Here is a 15884-nt window from a genome sequence, read left to right as displayed (position 1 = left end):
TTATTAACATTATTACATTACTTTAAGGTTATTTTATAAATAAGCATTAATTTAGCATCATTGTACTGTATTTTTATTTTTTATTAAGTGTATTTAGACATATTTCAATACATGGTCTTAAACTTTATTTTAATGTTATTGTTGCAATAAACATTAATGAAGCATTAACTTAATAATGCTTAAATCACAATGTATTTAGTGTATTTACACTGTAAAAAATACTTTCATGATTTGTAATCACAACATTTTTTCTTTTGTCAAATCAACTTAGATAATTAATGTGGTTCAGATAACATAATATTTTGAGTTTCTGATGATTAAATCAATCTCCTTCATTGTATTAACTCAATATTTCCATTTCAATTAACTGAAAATTAAGGCAACCAGGTTACTTCATTTTTTAAGTTAAACCAACAGTGGTTTAACAGTTTTACATTGTACATACAATTTAATATTATTATTATTTTATCAATAAGCATTAATTTAGCATCATTGTACTGTATTTTTATTTTTTTTAAGTGTATTTAGACATATTACAATACATGGTCTTATTATTGCAATAAACATTAATGAAGCATTAATTTAATAATGCTTAAATCAATGTATTTAGTGTATTTACACTGTAAAAAATACTTTCATGATTTGTAATCACAACATTTTTTCTTTGTCAAATCAACTTAGATAATTAATGTGGTTCAGATAACATAATATTTTGAGTTTCTGATGATTAAATCAATCTCCTTCATTGTATTAACTCAATATTACCATTTAAATGAACTGAAAATTAAGGCAAACAGGTTACTTCATTTTTTAAGTTAAACCAAGAGTGCTTTAACAGTTTTACAGTGCACACATTAATAAACAATTTAATAATAATAAAACACAAATCAATTTATTCTTAATTATTGTATTTCTTTTATTATTTTTAGGCATGTCCCAAATTGTATTAACTATTTTATTTTAACCCCATATAAAATAAATTGAAAATAAAATGCCTTTGTTAAAAATGCTAAAAGTTTTAAACTCTATTTTGTACTCCACTAGAGGTGCTGTTACAAAGTGGCCATTTCTCTGAAACATTTGCATATGAATGTTTGTGCAAAAAAAAAAAAAAATCAAACATGCAGGAAGGAGTTTAGTGACCCCTCTGCTCAAGATGGCAGTAGCAGCTCTGTTCGAGTGTGTGTCCGTCTGATCAATCGTGACGGTCCGCAGGCCTCACACACTCCTCTTTCTACACACGCTAGCCTGATTTCCTCTCCCGCCACCGATAGAGATCATGTCTTTCTTGCACACACAAAACAGGTCATTTACATGACAAGAGACCTTTTTACACTCCTGAGGGGTCGGGAGGAGGGTGACGGGGGGAGACCTCTACACACAGGAAACAAAACAAGAGGGGTAAAATAGACAAAACAAAAGGAAAGGCTTTTACTGTGATGGTTGGAGAAGAAAGCGCTTTAATGCAGGCCAGCGCTGCGCTGGAAATTAAGGGATTTCAGCATCTGTCCGTCGAGTGTTTGCAGAATAACCTCACACACCCCGCATGCTTTTGTTCAGACGTTGTCACTGTCCTCTCTTCATTCAGTGGTATTCATTTCTGGACAGACCAAAAAATTGGACAAAAATAGCCTCATTATCCAAAATGGACTAGATCTGTTCTTCAAAAGAGGACAATATAGCCAGACACGTTTTCTACACCTGAAATCCAATTAAGATGTGTTAGTGTCAGTGTTACGCATTTCTATAATGTCAAAATGCAGAAAGTTGATAAAAAGGTGTTTGAGTGTCACTTGTCTCTCTCTCTCTCTCTCCTGCTTGCCTTTGACCAGTCCTCATCTTCGATTCAACAATCTCACTCTCATCTCCACTCACGGCCTTCCAGATCGCTGCTCTGATGATAACATGAGATTTCTGGCTACAAGGTGAGCGATGCATTACAAACGAGAGGCATTTAGACTCCAAGCGGCTTATTTCCACTCCACGAGATGCCATATCTCCATTCTATCATACAGATGTGAAGTGCCGAAGCATTAAAGCTGTTCTGGTCCCTCACTGAAGTCCAAACTCGAAACATTGACTTTTAATGTTGCGATCCAGAAAGTCAATTCATTATAAACAAGATGAATAATTTCTTCGGAGACCACCAGTTTAGATGGCAGAATCGCATCGCTCTAAAAAAGATTTGTAATTGTGTAAATTATGCCTTTTATAGTTTTGGACTGCTTTCATGACACTTTTATACGGTGTATTTTTTAACTTATACCTAAAACAAGAAAAACAGTTCAGGTATAAACTTAATTCATTTTGACAATTCTTTTCAGAAATAAAAAACACTTAAGACTAGTGTTGGGTATCATTTGAATTTGAACGATTCTGATTCCGATTCCTTGTTTCGATTCCGGTTCCTAACGATTCTCGATTCCGATTCTTTTAAGAGGCAGGGTCAAAAAAGTTTAGCTAACCTTGCTAACCAACGGCCTTTCTGAAGGAAATACTCCTTCTGTAAAAATACTCCTTTTGTCACAAATTTTGCATTTTGCCAAAATTTCGTTATTTTTAGAAAAGTGAAGCCACACTTTGAATCGCCGACGTAAGGTACTCATGTTCGACTCGCGCGGTTATGCCAACACTTCCGGTAGACGCTTCTTCGTTGGTGTTGTTCAGCGGTTTCTTCTTCCGCTTGGCGGACTGTGAATATCGAAACTAGGAATCGAAATTTTAACTTTTGAACGATTCCGGGAAAAACGAAAAGTTAGTCTCGGTTCCAATCGATACTCGATTCTCGATACCCAACCCTACTTAAGACTAAGTCATTTGACTTCTTAAGTGTCTCTTGACTAAAGAATGTTTAGAAATTTGTCCTGGAAAACATAATCATCATTTTTGGCAGAACATCTTATGTTTTTCTTTCAAAGAGGAACAAATACTACTCGGCAAGATAAAATGGAGTGCTTTAAAACAGCTTTGGAGATTCTGAACAGGAGGTCTTACCTGAAATTTGACTGTTTTGAGATCTCCAGCATTAGTGCGGCTTCACTTCCTGGCGCTCGTGATGAAAAGCAGGACCTGAGCTGTTTATCATCACTTCTGTTCATCTAATCCAATCCACCGATCCAAACAACTGATAAGACGCACTGTATCAGAGCTTAGACATGAAACCTTGATTCTCAGCATCTCAATTATCACGTGAATGAGTCAGTTTGCCTTGAGATTTCCTGATGTCCTTCTGGCCGCTCTTGAAGACTGCTCTTTTCACGGTCTGCTCCTCCACAGTCACTGCTACGGTGATCAGGATCAAGCCCAGCTGTCTTTGCGCTCCTGGATCAGCGTGGTGACGGGTAAGATGAAGGCCATCGACCGCGAGGACAAACACGTGGAGCTGATGGCTAATGGCAGAGTGAACTATGACTATCTGATCCTCTGCACCGGCCTGCAGTATCAGGTCAGAGACGCACGACATTAACAATTCAAATCAACCAAGATGTTACTATGAATTATGAAATATGTGTTATTATGTGCCAGCTTAGCTCAGTGTTTGCAAATTCATGCAATGCTAATTTGCCATCGATGCCGAGCACAATAATTAGTACATGAGAAATCAGCTTGTGTGGAGTCTGACAATACATTTGCAGAGAGAAGCGTAAAATGAATGAATTTTAAATACTTTAAATAAAGGTAAATCATTTAAATACTAAAAATATTTATTTATTATTTATGTTTATATCACCCAGACAGCGAGTTAACACACATACCCTCACTCACTCGTTTCATTGGGTCACTGGGCTTGTATTTCAGTGTGGGATTGCACATATTGCGCATCATTGTACTCATTCCTGCAGACTTTGTGCTCACACCCTAAGTCCATGAACATAAAGCCACCTCTCAGTACTAAATTGAGTTGTTTTTCACTGCTTATTGCACTTCACCAGTCAAACACACACAAAATAATGTCAAAATGCTGATCTTGGTGAGTATTCACACAAACACAGTCATTGTTGAGACTGAAAACACATATATAACCGTATAATGGATCCATGCCAGGTCTTAAAGGAGAACTCCAGTCAATTTTAACACTGAGCTCATTTTTTTGTACATTTGGAGTGGTGTCAGTACAGACAAAATTAACAAAAATCGGTGTTGCCTACACCGTGTTATCCTCTTTTTAATATTCACACCCTGTTGACTTCAATGACATCCTTGACAGTCCCGCCAGGATTTCACGATTTTTTTTGTGATTTTTGCAATCAAAATGACTGATTTTGTGATGGTAATTTCCAAAAATTTGTGAAAAAATTTGCGATTTATATATAACATTTACCATAATAGTATTCAGTCCTTCCAGAAAAACGCGGAGTTTTTTTGTGATTGTTGCGGGCAAAAATCCTTGATTACGTGGCCCGTTTTCTTTAAAAATGCGATGGAAAGAATATGCGGGATATTTATGCAATTTTATGGGATGAAATTGCAGGAATTTGCAAAAATTGAGGGAACTTGCAAAAATTGCGGTTTGATAAAAAAGAGAAAAAAAGTGATTCCCCCAACATCCTGTTCTCACTAGACTAATGTAAGAGTCATTTCTTATTACTTCCTTTGATAAGCAAGCATACTACATCATAGAAAGTGCTGGGGATATTTCATTTCTCATCTTGTTTTATTTCAGACTGTAACGAGTGTAAATAAGGTGTGGCCCCTTTAAGAGCTGCGCACTCCCTGTTGAACTCAGGTGTACTTGGTGTTATATGTGCGCCTCAAACACCCCATGTGTGCGGGTAATTTCTGTTTGATGCTACTTCTTTTATCTTATATTGTTTATTAAGTAACGATGTGATGGTAGAACGTGTGACAGACAGTTATACGAGTTCGATTTGTGAGATGTCAATCGCCTCCGTGAGTCTGTCTGGCGTCGCGTAATTGCGTCACTTCATAACGTCCCCATGGAAACAGGGGGAAATGGCTGCTCTTGTGTGAAGCAAACGCACATTTTTCAACTTTCTGCGAAGATACATGTGACTTTTTTTTGCAACGAAAATGTGAGGATTATGAAATTATGCAAACCCCACATATTTTGCACGGAAATCGGCAATTTATGCGGCGAAAGTGCGGCGTATTGAAAAAATGCGGCCCCCGCATAAATATGCGGACTTTGGCTGATTTTGCATTGAATTCAGCGATCGCATAATCGCGTTTTTCTGGAGGGACTGACTTGACATCCTTGATTTGTCATTACGAGTGCGCAGCCATGCAAGTGGTGTTATTAAGAGTGACCACGGTCAATCTGACTGCAGTAGATGTGAAAGATATTAATAAAAAATGATGTTAATTCAGCCAGCTCACATACCCGTATTTACTTCCTGTTTTCGGTCAAAGTCCACAGTAGTCGATTGTCGAGTTCGCGCGCGATCATTGGTAACTAAGCAACAGTGGAGACTCAGACTGAAAAATCATGGATGTTAAGGCCCTGTGTCCACCAAAGCATTTTTCCACGCGCCTGGCGTGTGTTTTCAATTGTTTTCAATGGGAGCGCCGCGTTTTTTAAACGCCATGAGCATAACGAGGCGGTTTTTTCATGCTGAAGCGCCGAGCACCCAGTGTTTTTTACTGGTCGCTGGGAGTTGAAAAATTTTCAACTTCGGATAAAACGCAGCACTCATCACCGTCACTTTTTACCCAGACGTCCAATCACAGTGGAGGAGGGGCGGGACTAATACCACACCGACCAACTGTCACAACATTCAACTGCTGCATATATTCTGTATCATAGCAACGAAACGTCTCAACGGAAAAAACGCTGCACAGCCAAAACGCTCTCAAGCGCCCAAAGCACGGCGTCTTCAGCAGAGCGTCTAGCGTTTTCAGCTGGCTAAAAACGCTTTGGTGGACACACGGCCTAAGAGGCTAAAAGCAGGTTTAGAAAACATGCCCCATTGAAGTCAACAGGGCGCGAATATTAAAAAGAGGATAACACGGTGTGGGCAACACCGATTTTTGTCGTTTTTGTCTCTCCAAATGCACAAAAAAATGAGCTCAATTTTAAAATTGACTGGAGTTCTCCTTTAAAGTGACAGCAGCCTAATATACCTGACGCCATATTATATTCAAAATATCTATATGGTTTTCCCCTATGGTATTGATGTCAAAATTGTTGCCAGTGCTGATACTAGTACCTTTAGAAAACCAATAGCCATAGTGGCTGGTGAGCAAAAAGGTTCATGTCAAGCCCTATATAAATGTGTATTTATATAGACCATTTTGCAAGATGTAAACAACACTGGTCCAGAAACACTTCCGGTTTCAGTTTGTAACTGTTTTCTTTATTTCACATGTAAAGAAAAAATCTTTTTGATTCAGTTTTATATGTTCTGTAGGTTGTATTTTACAACCAACAGCTTTTATGTAGTGTTAAAAAACTGAAACAGGAAGTGCTTCAGGACCAGTTTTGTTTACATCTCGCAAAATGGTCTATAAGACGGAGACATTTTTACGCTTTCTTTCTTTTTCCACATGACACTTCAGATGCCCAGTCTCGCCAGTATCGACCCCATTGACCAAACCACCGGCAGTCTGAAACCACATCATCCCGGGCACAGATCCACGTGGCCCGTTGCATCTAACCTCTTCGCCCTCAACGACCAGCACGACTGCTCAAACCTCCACCGGTGGCTCATGGACAACTTCGTGGAACTGACCGGTGCATTTACTGCAAATTTAAAAAGATTTTATAAGCTGCCGTGTCCAGATCAGTGTGACATGGTAGACCTCTCTCATGCATAATCTCATTTACCAAGCCACTGTTATTCTAAAGCTGCATCCAACTGTCAGAACATAACGAGTAGCTAATTAGCGTGAGTGAAATCTAATCTCCTTCCATCCATTTACTGGGGAATATTAATATCAGCAGGGTGAGCTAAGAATTAATCTGCACGGGCCGAGATGAGCCACCGCTATCTTTCTGATTAAGCCTATTATATTTACTAATTACAGCCTCCTTTAATAATCCGGGAAGTAGCGCAATTATCAGTGAATGCTAATTATACCGTCTGCATATGAAAGATATCAATTTAGCGGCATGAGGATTTGTATTCGGGTCAACCGGAGTCTGGCTCCGAATAAGTTGTCAACAGAAATGAGCTGATAATAGGTTTGGCAGGTTGAAAACATCCCTGCGCTCAGAGGTTGAGTGTTGTGCGATGATGTGGTTCAGCACCATGGACAGGGCATTGAGCGCTCCCTTCATTCACCGCACGGATGATATGGAAATGACCACCATTGCATCAATATATATGGCATATTGCAGACAGAAGCTACAGGACTGCATGTGCCACGTTCATGTTTTGATGCACATTATTTGGTAACACTTTATAATAACTGCACACTATTAAGCATGAGTAAACAGTTAATACATCATTTATAAAACATTAATAAGCAGTTTATAAATATAGCTATACATGCTTTTTTCTTGATTTATAAGCATATCTATAATGCGTTTAATGATTGTATTTTCATACTTTGTTAATGATCAATTAATAATTTCTAAATGAAGTATAGCATTATTTACAAACCAGTTGTTTAAGAGTTGTCAGTCATTCATAAGATCACTTAGAAAGTGTAAGTAAATGTAGTAAATACAGGTAGTTATAAAGCATTTAGTAGTGGTCAGTTAACTATTTTTGTGAGCTAATCTAAAGTGAGGACTATTCATGCCTTGTTAAGCATTTATAAAGGCGATTTAAAGACTCGTCAATCTTCTAAACAGTAAAACGTAACAAACACAACGCAGTGATACAGAACACAGAAATATTTAACAGCCTTTAAAAATGCTTTACAAGGCATGACTAGTCCTCACTTTAGATGAGCTCACGAACATAGTTAACTGACCACTACTAAATGCTTTATAACTACCCAAATTAACCCTTAATTACAGCATTATTACATATTAATAAAGCATTTATTAACACATTAAGTAACCATCACTATATGTCTGAATAATAAGATGTATGAATTTAAATAGTTTATTAATCATTTACTTACTCGCTCTAAGTAATCGTATGAACCACTGAAGACTCTTAAATAACTGGTTCATAAAAAATGCAAAAATGATAAATTGATCATTAATAAAGGATGAAAATACAATTATTAAACATATGCTTTTAAATCAAGAAGAAAGCATTTATAGCTGTATTAATGAACTGCTTATTAATGTCTATTAATGCTTTATGAATGATGAATTAATGGTTTGCTCATGCTTAACTAATGATTATTAGCGTGTAGTTATTATAAAGTGTTACCCATTATTTTGTATACGTGAATGTTTGATTCTGATAATGGTAACAGCAATATGATGAGCAAAGTGATTTTACAAACATTATACAGCATCATGCATTTCGTTACGTGAGCTCCGGCTGATTGGTTTTCTAATATTAACATCAAAGGCCTTCCTTCACAAAAGATCTCAATTAAATCAATCCAGCACTAAGAGGTTTCTGACACTGTTTAGATGCGGCAGTGAAAGGACATCACTTCCTTCTTTCTTTCCTATCCTCAACCCTAATGGGACCTTCTCCAGGTTGCTAAGTGACCCTTCTGTTTCATTGCCATTGATATTATCTCTCCAAACGGCCCTTCCCCCTTGCGGAGGGTAAATGGCCTTAAGTTTATTTGACTGTTAAGTAAACCATCTTTCTATTGGAGGGAATGTAACCTGATGAATTATCTTTGGTGTGGATGTGGAGGAAGTCTAGTGTATAAAAAAATGTGTAAATGCTGATTCGTGTGTGTCTGTCCGCAGGCGATGCTGTGGTATATGGAAACACTATAGATGTGTTCACCTGTGTGGAGATGCTCATGCGCCTCGGTGTCAGCGGACGCCGGATTCATGTGGTCCATCCTCCCGAAGACGACACATCTTCCTGTTTCCATGATGCCTCAGTGGATCACGCGGTGAAACAGGCTCTGGAAAAGGAGGAAGTCCAAGTTCATCATGACTGCCTGTTGACGCAGCTCAACGACGGACAACACACAGATCCTGTCACGTCGGTGGCCTTCACCACTGATGGTCCGACCCTACGACTGGAGTGTGCGGTTAGGAACAGAAAACATTATTTATTAAGGAGTCAGATTACACGTTTTATTTGTATGATTCATTTAGCTGTGAGGTGCTTATAATGTTAAAGGATTTGGTGCCAGAAAACACAGTATCATTTAAAGTTTGGGGTTTGTAAGATTTTTTGGTTACACTTTATTTTAAGGTGTCATTGTTACAATGTAATTATATATTTAGGTATTGAGTACTATTAAGTAATTAAGTACTTACTATTACAAGTAATTATGCACAATTTACTGTTATTACTTTGGTAAGTGCATGTAACGTATGTAACAAGGGCACTGTAAAATAAAGTGTTATCGATTTTTGTAATGTTTTTAAAATAAGTCTCTTGTGCTCACCAAAAAGCATTTATTTGATCAGAAATACAGTAAAAAATAGTAATATTGTGAGTGTGACATATGATCACAATTTCAAGTGATTGTTTTCTATGTGAATTTATTCCTGTGATCAAAAAAGCTGAATTTTCAGCATCATTACTCCTCTCTTTAGTGTCACATGATCATTCAGAAATCATTATAATATGCATACTGATTATTAACAACATTTCTGATTATTATTGATGTCGCTGCTTCATATTTATGAGGAAACCGGGAAGAATAAAAAGTTAATTAAAAACAGCATTCATTTGAAATAGAAATCTGTAACATTATAAATGTTTGGTAACGCTTCCTTTTACAGTCCAGTTACCCATGTAAATACTATGTACTTATTTTAGTAACTACAATTACTGGGTAATAACTAGTACTAACCCTAAACCTACCCCTGTTCCATGTACTTACCTTATATTATCCAGTATTTTCTAGGTAAGTACACTGTAAGTACTGTAGTGTAAAAGGAAGCGGTATCAAATGTTTTTACTGTAACATATTGACAATAATCATCTTTTATTCCTTGCTGAATAAAAGTAAAAATAAAAATAAAAAAACAATTAAATCTTGATCCCAAACATGGGCATATTTTAGTTTTAGCCTTTAAAATATTCTTTCACCCAAAACATTTTGATTTGAACAGAATGATTTCATAGTATTTTAAAAGATCAAGGACATTTGCGCTCTTCGTCGACATGCGTCCGCCAAATCTTCGTTTAATGGTCCATCATGATGTGGAAAACACTTTAAATGCTTCATGTTTGTCGCTTTCATTCATTTTTTTCCCCCAGGTGTTCATCAGCTTCTCCTGTAAAACTGTCGACTACGACGCCTCCAAGGCCGTCAACGATGCGTGTTTAGTGTTCGATGGCCGTTTGGTAATAGATACCACCTTCCGTACCAACGACCCCTCCATATACGCCGCCGGCCCTTTGACCAAATACTCCCGCCGTTACCATGCTGACCAATGGAGCCATTCCTGCTTTAATTCCAAGGAGGTGGGGCAGAGTTTGGCATCTGTTCTCCTGCCCTTGTGTGACCCGACCCTAGAGCGTCCCGCCGACCCACCGTCTGATGAGGAGGCGCTCATCACTCTCTACACTCAGGCCAAGATCCAAGGTCACTATTCTCCTTCTGAATTTCTAAATCACAAGCCCAGTACATTCAAGCAGGAGTTTAAGATGTTTAGCATGTGTTGTGTCACCCTCTCCCCCCCACCTTCATCTAATTTTGACCGACACCACACTATTGACAGTTCATTTGCATAATCTAATCACAGGCTAAGTGATTATAGCATAATGGACCATCTGTTACACAGAAACACAGTGTCTGATATGAGATAAACTGCTTTATAATCATATTTGTGGTGTTCTGGGGGGAAACGCTATTAATTTTGTGTTTGTAAAAACAAGTGTTATTAAGAATAACTTGTAAAAATACTCTGAATTCACAGGGGGGAGATTACCAGGCGGCTACAATTATCTTCACGTCGCAAAACCGACATCCAAAGGCCACGAAACTCCATCAGCTCAGAAAGTACGTTTAAATATTAGTTTGCCGTCATATCAGAAAATAATCCTAGTGGATTGGCTGGGTGTGTTCACACTTGTAGTTCGGTTCTCCTGGTTCTTTTGGTCCAGACCAAAAAACGAAAAATGAAGAGCTTATCAAATGTGTAAAGGAGTCAAAACAGCAGCAGGAATCCCTCCGTCACACACACATGAAGATCATCTGTGAGGAGACGCGGTTCTGATCCTGTAACTGTGAGCTATGACCCTTTTTAGGCTCGCATCTTGTGACTTCGTGTCCTGATTTTGGTCTCTGTGTTGATCTTTGACATTAAATTTGACATTTTTTATTAAAGAGGAATAGCCCCTTGAGATGAGCCATCTCGTTTTCGAGGGGGTCCTCGATTCTAGATTCAAATAAAAAATTGACCTGGAAAAAAATGTACAGCAGCTGGAATTTAACATAACAAATAGCAAAAGAGCGAATTGAAATTGGAAGTTTATTCCAATCATATGGTGCTTTATATTGAAATGCATAATCTTCCTATTTCTTTATTGATCTGTGGAGTGTGAAAATAAATTTGGTTAACTTTACAGCGGTCTCGGCCCGCTTGTTTGGTGCTCCAGGGTTCAGATGGCAGCGTTTAGACTTCTTCAAATGAACCGCACTAATCGAGCCAAACATGACAAGTGTGAACATGTGTTGCAAAAACATCCACCTTTATGATCTGTCCCGCAGGGTCGTGACTTGGTGACGGGCCGCACTGAAACGGGGAACTACTTTCGTCTGCATCTCAGCCAGCATGATGTGGTGGAGAGCATCACGTGCCTCTCGAAGAATGCACTTCCTGTCTCCAACCTCGTGTGTCTCTACAGGAAACACCAGCTGCTGCTGAATCACCTCTGCTCACGCTACCACGAGGGTTTGGTCCACGACATGTACAGGTCCGGCCTTGTCACAGAAATCTTTTCTGTTACAGTCTCCTGATGACAAGCTTAGACTCATTTCAAATCTTAAAACCCTTCAAAATGTCAATTTAACATGATACTCACCGTATTCATGGTGGAATCAAACAAGGAAGTCAAATTTCACCCTAAAAACAAAGGGGGACAATATTTTGTATAAAGTTGCACTGTAAAAATGAATACGCTTTATCTAATCAATAGAATTGATTACAAGCAATATTATTAAATAAATTTAACAAATTAGAATTGAGTAATAATTAATCAAATTAATTCCTTAAAAGTTAACAATTTAAAATGAGTAAAACTTACAACCACCAAAAAAAAAACATAAATTGAAGTCACCATTGTGGTGATCGGTGTTTGTTTTAAAATGATGGTTTTCTCCTTCAGTGGTTCTGCTTGTTAACATCAGGAGTCTTCAATGTTGGCAATATAAAATAAAGAGTTGTCTGTTAGTGAGATATTTTTGTTTAATTTTTTGGTGTAAACGTTACTCATTTTAAATGGTTAACTTTTAAGGAATTATTTGATGAATTATAACTCAATTCTAATTTGTTAAATTTAATTAATAATATTGCTTGTAATATGTTGCCACAATTCTATTGATTAGATAAAGCGTATTCATTTTTACAGTGTGTATTACAAATTTGTAACAGGTCTGGATGTTTTACTGGTAAGTTAATTTATATTATTCTCAGTGTGCATTATGTATGCAATATGTGTGTCTCTGTGTGTGTGTGTGTATTTCCCCTCTTTTTTTGTGGAGATATTTGGCCTACACATGTTTTTGTTAGATTCACCCTAGAACCAGTTTTGATTGTTCATTTCATTCCCGACACAGCAAATCTAGCAACTAATGCTCTTGAATTAATGCACAGGATTATTTATGACACTCATTTCTGGTCACACTTTACATGAAGATTCATTTCCAACAGTGTGACCTCTGCTCCAAAACGTTCCCACCACTGACCCTTCCCCACCAGAGCCTTTGTCCCGCATTAGTAATCCGTTTATGCAGGTGTGCAATCCGCTTCACCACACCGCCAGGAGACAATGGTTAAGCCCCCCACCCATCAGTGCTGATCGCACTTATTAAAATGGGATTCTTTACTGGTCTTTTGTCGGCGCTCAATGTCATTACGGGGAACGGCCGGTCTTAAAGAAGATCGTGGACATGATTTATCAACCGTGCTGCTATATGGAGGATATTAGATAAACATTGTGAACATCCAGAGTTAAAGCGACAGTTCACCCAAAAATTAAAGTTCTGTAATTATTTGCTCATGTCGTTCCACACCTGTCGGCTGAAAAGGAACAATTATCTTTATCCAGACCATCTCATTTATACAGTGCCAAGACAAAACACCATAAAAGCATAATTAAAACACCATGTCTAGCAAGTCAAGACATAATGATTGAATTTCGACAATTTCGATTTTTTTATGTTTTTGAACAGCATTTCAACATTTAAAAATACAGTAAAAACAGAAATATTGTGAAATATTATTACGATTTGATATCTGAATATATTTTAAAACGTAATTTATTCCTGTGTCCAAAGCTGAATTTTCAGAAATCACTTTAATTTGAATAATTAAAGAAACATTGATTATTATCAGTGTTGTAAACAGTTGTGCTGCTTCATATTTCATTTTTTTTTTTGTAGTATTCTTTGATGACTAAAAACTTAATATAATTAACATTATAAATGTCTTTACTGTCTCTTTAAATTTAAATTCATTCAATGTCTTTCAAAATCAAAAAAACATACTGACCTCAAACTAGTCTTTAAATCCAAAAGTGACTTTTTTATTTCCTCTTTGCGCAGTTATTTTAAAGAGAACTGGTGCTTGGCTCTTTATCACGACCGCTTTGCTGACTTTGAACAGGAGGTGCGCCAAATCATGGACTCGGTCAAACTACAGGTCGGTTTCCTTTACATCTACTGTGTGTCATCTATGTTTAAAGCATTTATCCTCTTTCCAAAACACCTGTTGATGTCAGATAAAATTACGTAACATGGTTGCACGTGTACATGTCATGCACCCATCATTTTAATGCTCTGCTCTGGTGGGCAGAAATGCAATGTTAAAAATAAAATAAAACAAACTACAGAATAATAAACGTCTTTGTCCACGTCTGGCAAACCATCTTGCAAAAAATTGGGTCTTGAATGTGGGGGGGAAATACACAGGATCTTCTAAAGGTGCATAAAGCATGATCATAAGATTAAATGAAAGAACATCTCGCTTGTTGTCACCCAAAATGTGTTTGTTTGTTTTTTAAAAACATATTGTATTGTGTTTTGTCCTGACAGGGTGAGAGTGGTTCAGTGTCAATTCGAGAGGCTCTTCAGAAGATATTGGACGATAAAGCCGAGTCCGATCAGCTGACGGGTCTCAGCGAGGAGTTTCAGAAAAGCGAGGCTTATTCTGCTCTGAGAAAGAGTGTTCTGGATTATCTGAGGTACAACAGATACCATCTGACCATGTACGCCCGGCCGGGACTGCTCTAATCAATATCCATTTTACATTTAGGAGCAGTACTTTATCTTTTGTTTCTTTATTTCTTTTCATTTGCTGCACCATATGTTGATGGAGGGGGGGGGGGGGGGGCACATTGTGGGGGGTTGGGGTCAAAGAACTTGAGCAAATAAATAAAGCTTCTGGTTTTGTCAAATGCAAATATTTAGTGTGTAGCCTTCTGAGTGACAATTCATTAAAAATAACTGACTTATACTCGGTGTATGTGATATCCAGTATTGGGTTGTATATGAAGTGGTGATCTGAAGGCAGCAGAGATAAGAGCAGCAGCAGCTGTATGATAATGAATGTGGGGAAGAAAATCACAGGCGCATGATCCAACAGTCCACCGTCATGTAGCTCATAAGCAGATCCGATGTCCAAAACATATTATGAAATGAACCTATTTCAGATGCAACAAACGCTGAGTCTTGAATGTGAAAATGAATAAAAAAAAACTTAAAAGGCAGTAAAAACTGCATAGGTTTCTCTAAAATGCAAATCAAGTGAATTAGCAACATAAAATAAAAGGTTTGCACATCAGATATCAGGTGCAACAAATGTGCTAGGCAAGTAAACCATCTGGCCCCCAAAAAAATCTTGTATGTGGACATTTAAAAAAGGCAATATGTTCCTCTTAAACGCTCACGACGAGTTATGAAATCACATACAACAAATTTGCAAGTCTGGAACTACAAAGACGCCGGAGATTACGCGAAATTCCGCTATTACGAGACCGTTGCATTGGAATGACATCATCACATGCACGAGCACAATGATGCTGCTGCTGATGATGATGGCACGGGTGAGTCTCAGACAGGAATGAGTCCGTTTGAACAGAAGGATGATGTGCGTCTGTCCCGGCAGCTCGCGCAAGCGTGTCTTTTGTGATGCAAACGAGAGGAGCCTCTTTTATGAATTATGTATGCGCGCAAAGAGTGATTAATACGTCCCGCATTCAACTGTCGCACATGTCCTAAGCCTGCAGGCGTCTGATTTATACATTTAATTAGTTCCGAGACAAATTACGCATGCACCTCGCAGCAGCCCTTTCGCCGCACAAACTGATTTCAGGACGTTTGTGTTCAACCGCGCCGCTTTGCAAACGCGAGCACGGGCCTATTAAAAATTGAACATTGCACGACTTCTTTGTTGCCATTTCCCCCTTTTTTAATTTGAAATTCTGATGCTCTAAGATTGAAGGAGCCCTAAAGGCTGCTGACAAAGGCAGGGCACGTGCGCATTGACGGGACGCATCAAAGCGTGAAAAGAGGAGGAACCAGCGTGTGCCTAAAGCATCCTAATATAATAAACCTCAGGTACATCTGCCCGAGCAATCTGCAGACCCTCCCATCTCCAAATCCATAGGGATTCCAGCTCCATCTGATTGGACGAGGCGGCGAGGGGCGAGAAC

The 15884-nt window shown here is 38.0% G+C and overlaps 1 protein-coding gene and 1 long non-coding RNA gene across 3 annotated transcripts in view; one reads left to right on the top strand and one right to left on the bottom strand.

The window, feature by feature from the left end:
- The window catches only part of cfap61 (cilia and flagella associated protein 61), a 31557-nt gene extending 16924 nt beyond the window's left edge, over positions 1-14633 (top strand). Inside the window, exons 17-25 of the mRNA XM_089118909.1 lie at positions 1833-1925; positions 3277-3445; positions 6517-6691; positions 8789-9081; positions 10266-10593; positions 10928-11010; positions 11722-11927; positions 13777-13873; positions 14266-14633. Of these exons, the coding sequence (XP_088975035.1) occupies positions 1833-1925; positions 3277-3445; positions 6517-6691; positions 8789-9081; positions 10266-10593; positions 10928-11010; positions 11722-11927; positions 13777-13873; positions 14266-14463 (1642 nt within the window). The 3' untranslated portion in view covers positions 14464-14633. The remainder of the gene's footprint in view (positions 1-1832; positions 1926-3276; positions 3446-6516; positions 6692-8788; positions 9082-10265; positions 10594-10927; positions 11011-11721; positions 11928-13776; positions 13874-14265) is intronic.
- The window catches only part of LOC148976880 (uncharacterized), a 115781-nt gene continuing 100932 nt past the window's right edge, over positions 1036-15884 (bottom strand). The window contains exons 1-3 of one of the 2 annotated variants that reach the window (XR_016146091.1): positions 8829-8929; positions 2995-3433; positions 1036-2174 (exon numbers count right to left, since the gene is read on the bottom strand). This is a non-coding gene — a long non-coding RNA (uncharacterized LOC148976880). Of the gene's footprint in view, positions 2175-2994; positions 3434-8828; positions 8930-15884 lie in introns of those variants that run through there. The other variant, XR_016146090.1, reaches the window with a different exon arrangement.

The sequence above is a fragment of the Pimephales promelas genome, chromosome 13, assembly GCF_988280905.1.
Source record: "Pimephales promelas chromosome 13, fPimPro1.hap1.1, whole genome shotgun sequence".
In the NCBI taxonomy this organism is placed as follows: Eukaryota; Metazoa; Chordata; class Actinopteri; order Cypriniformes; family Leuciscidae; genus Pimephales; species Pimephales promelas.
This window is presented reverse-complemented; position numbering and strand designations above follow the sequence as displayed.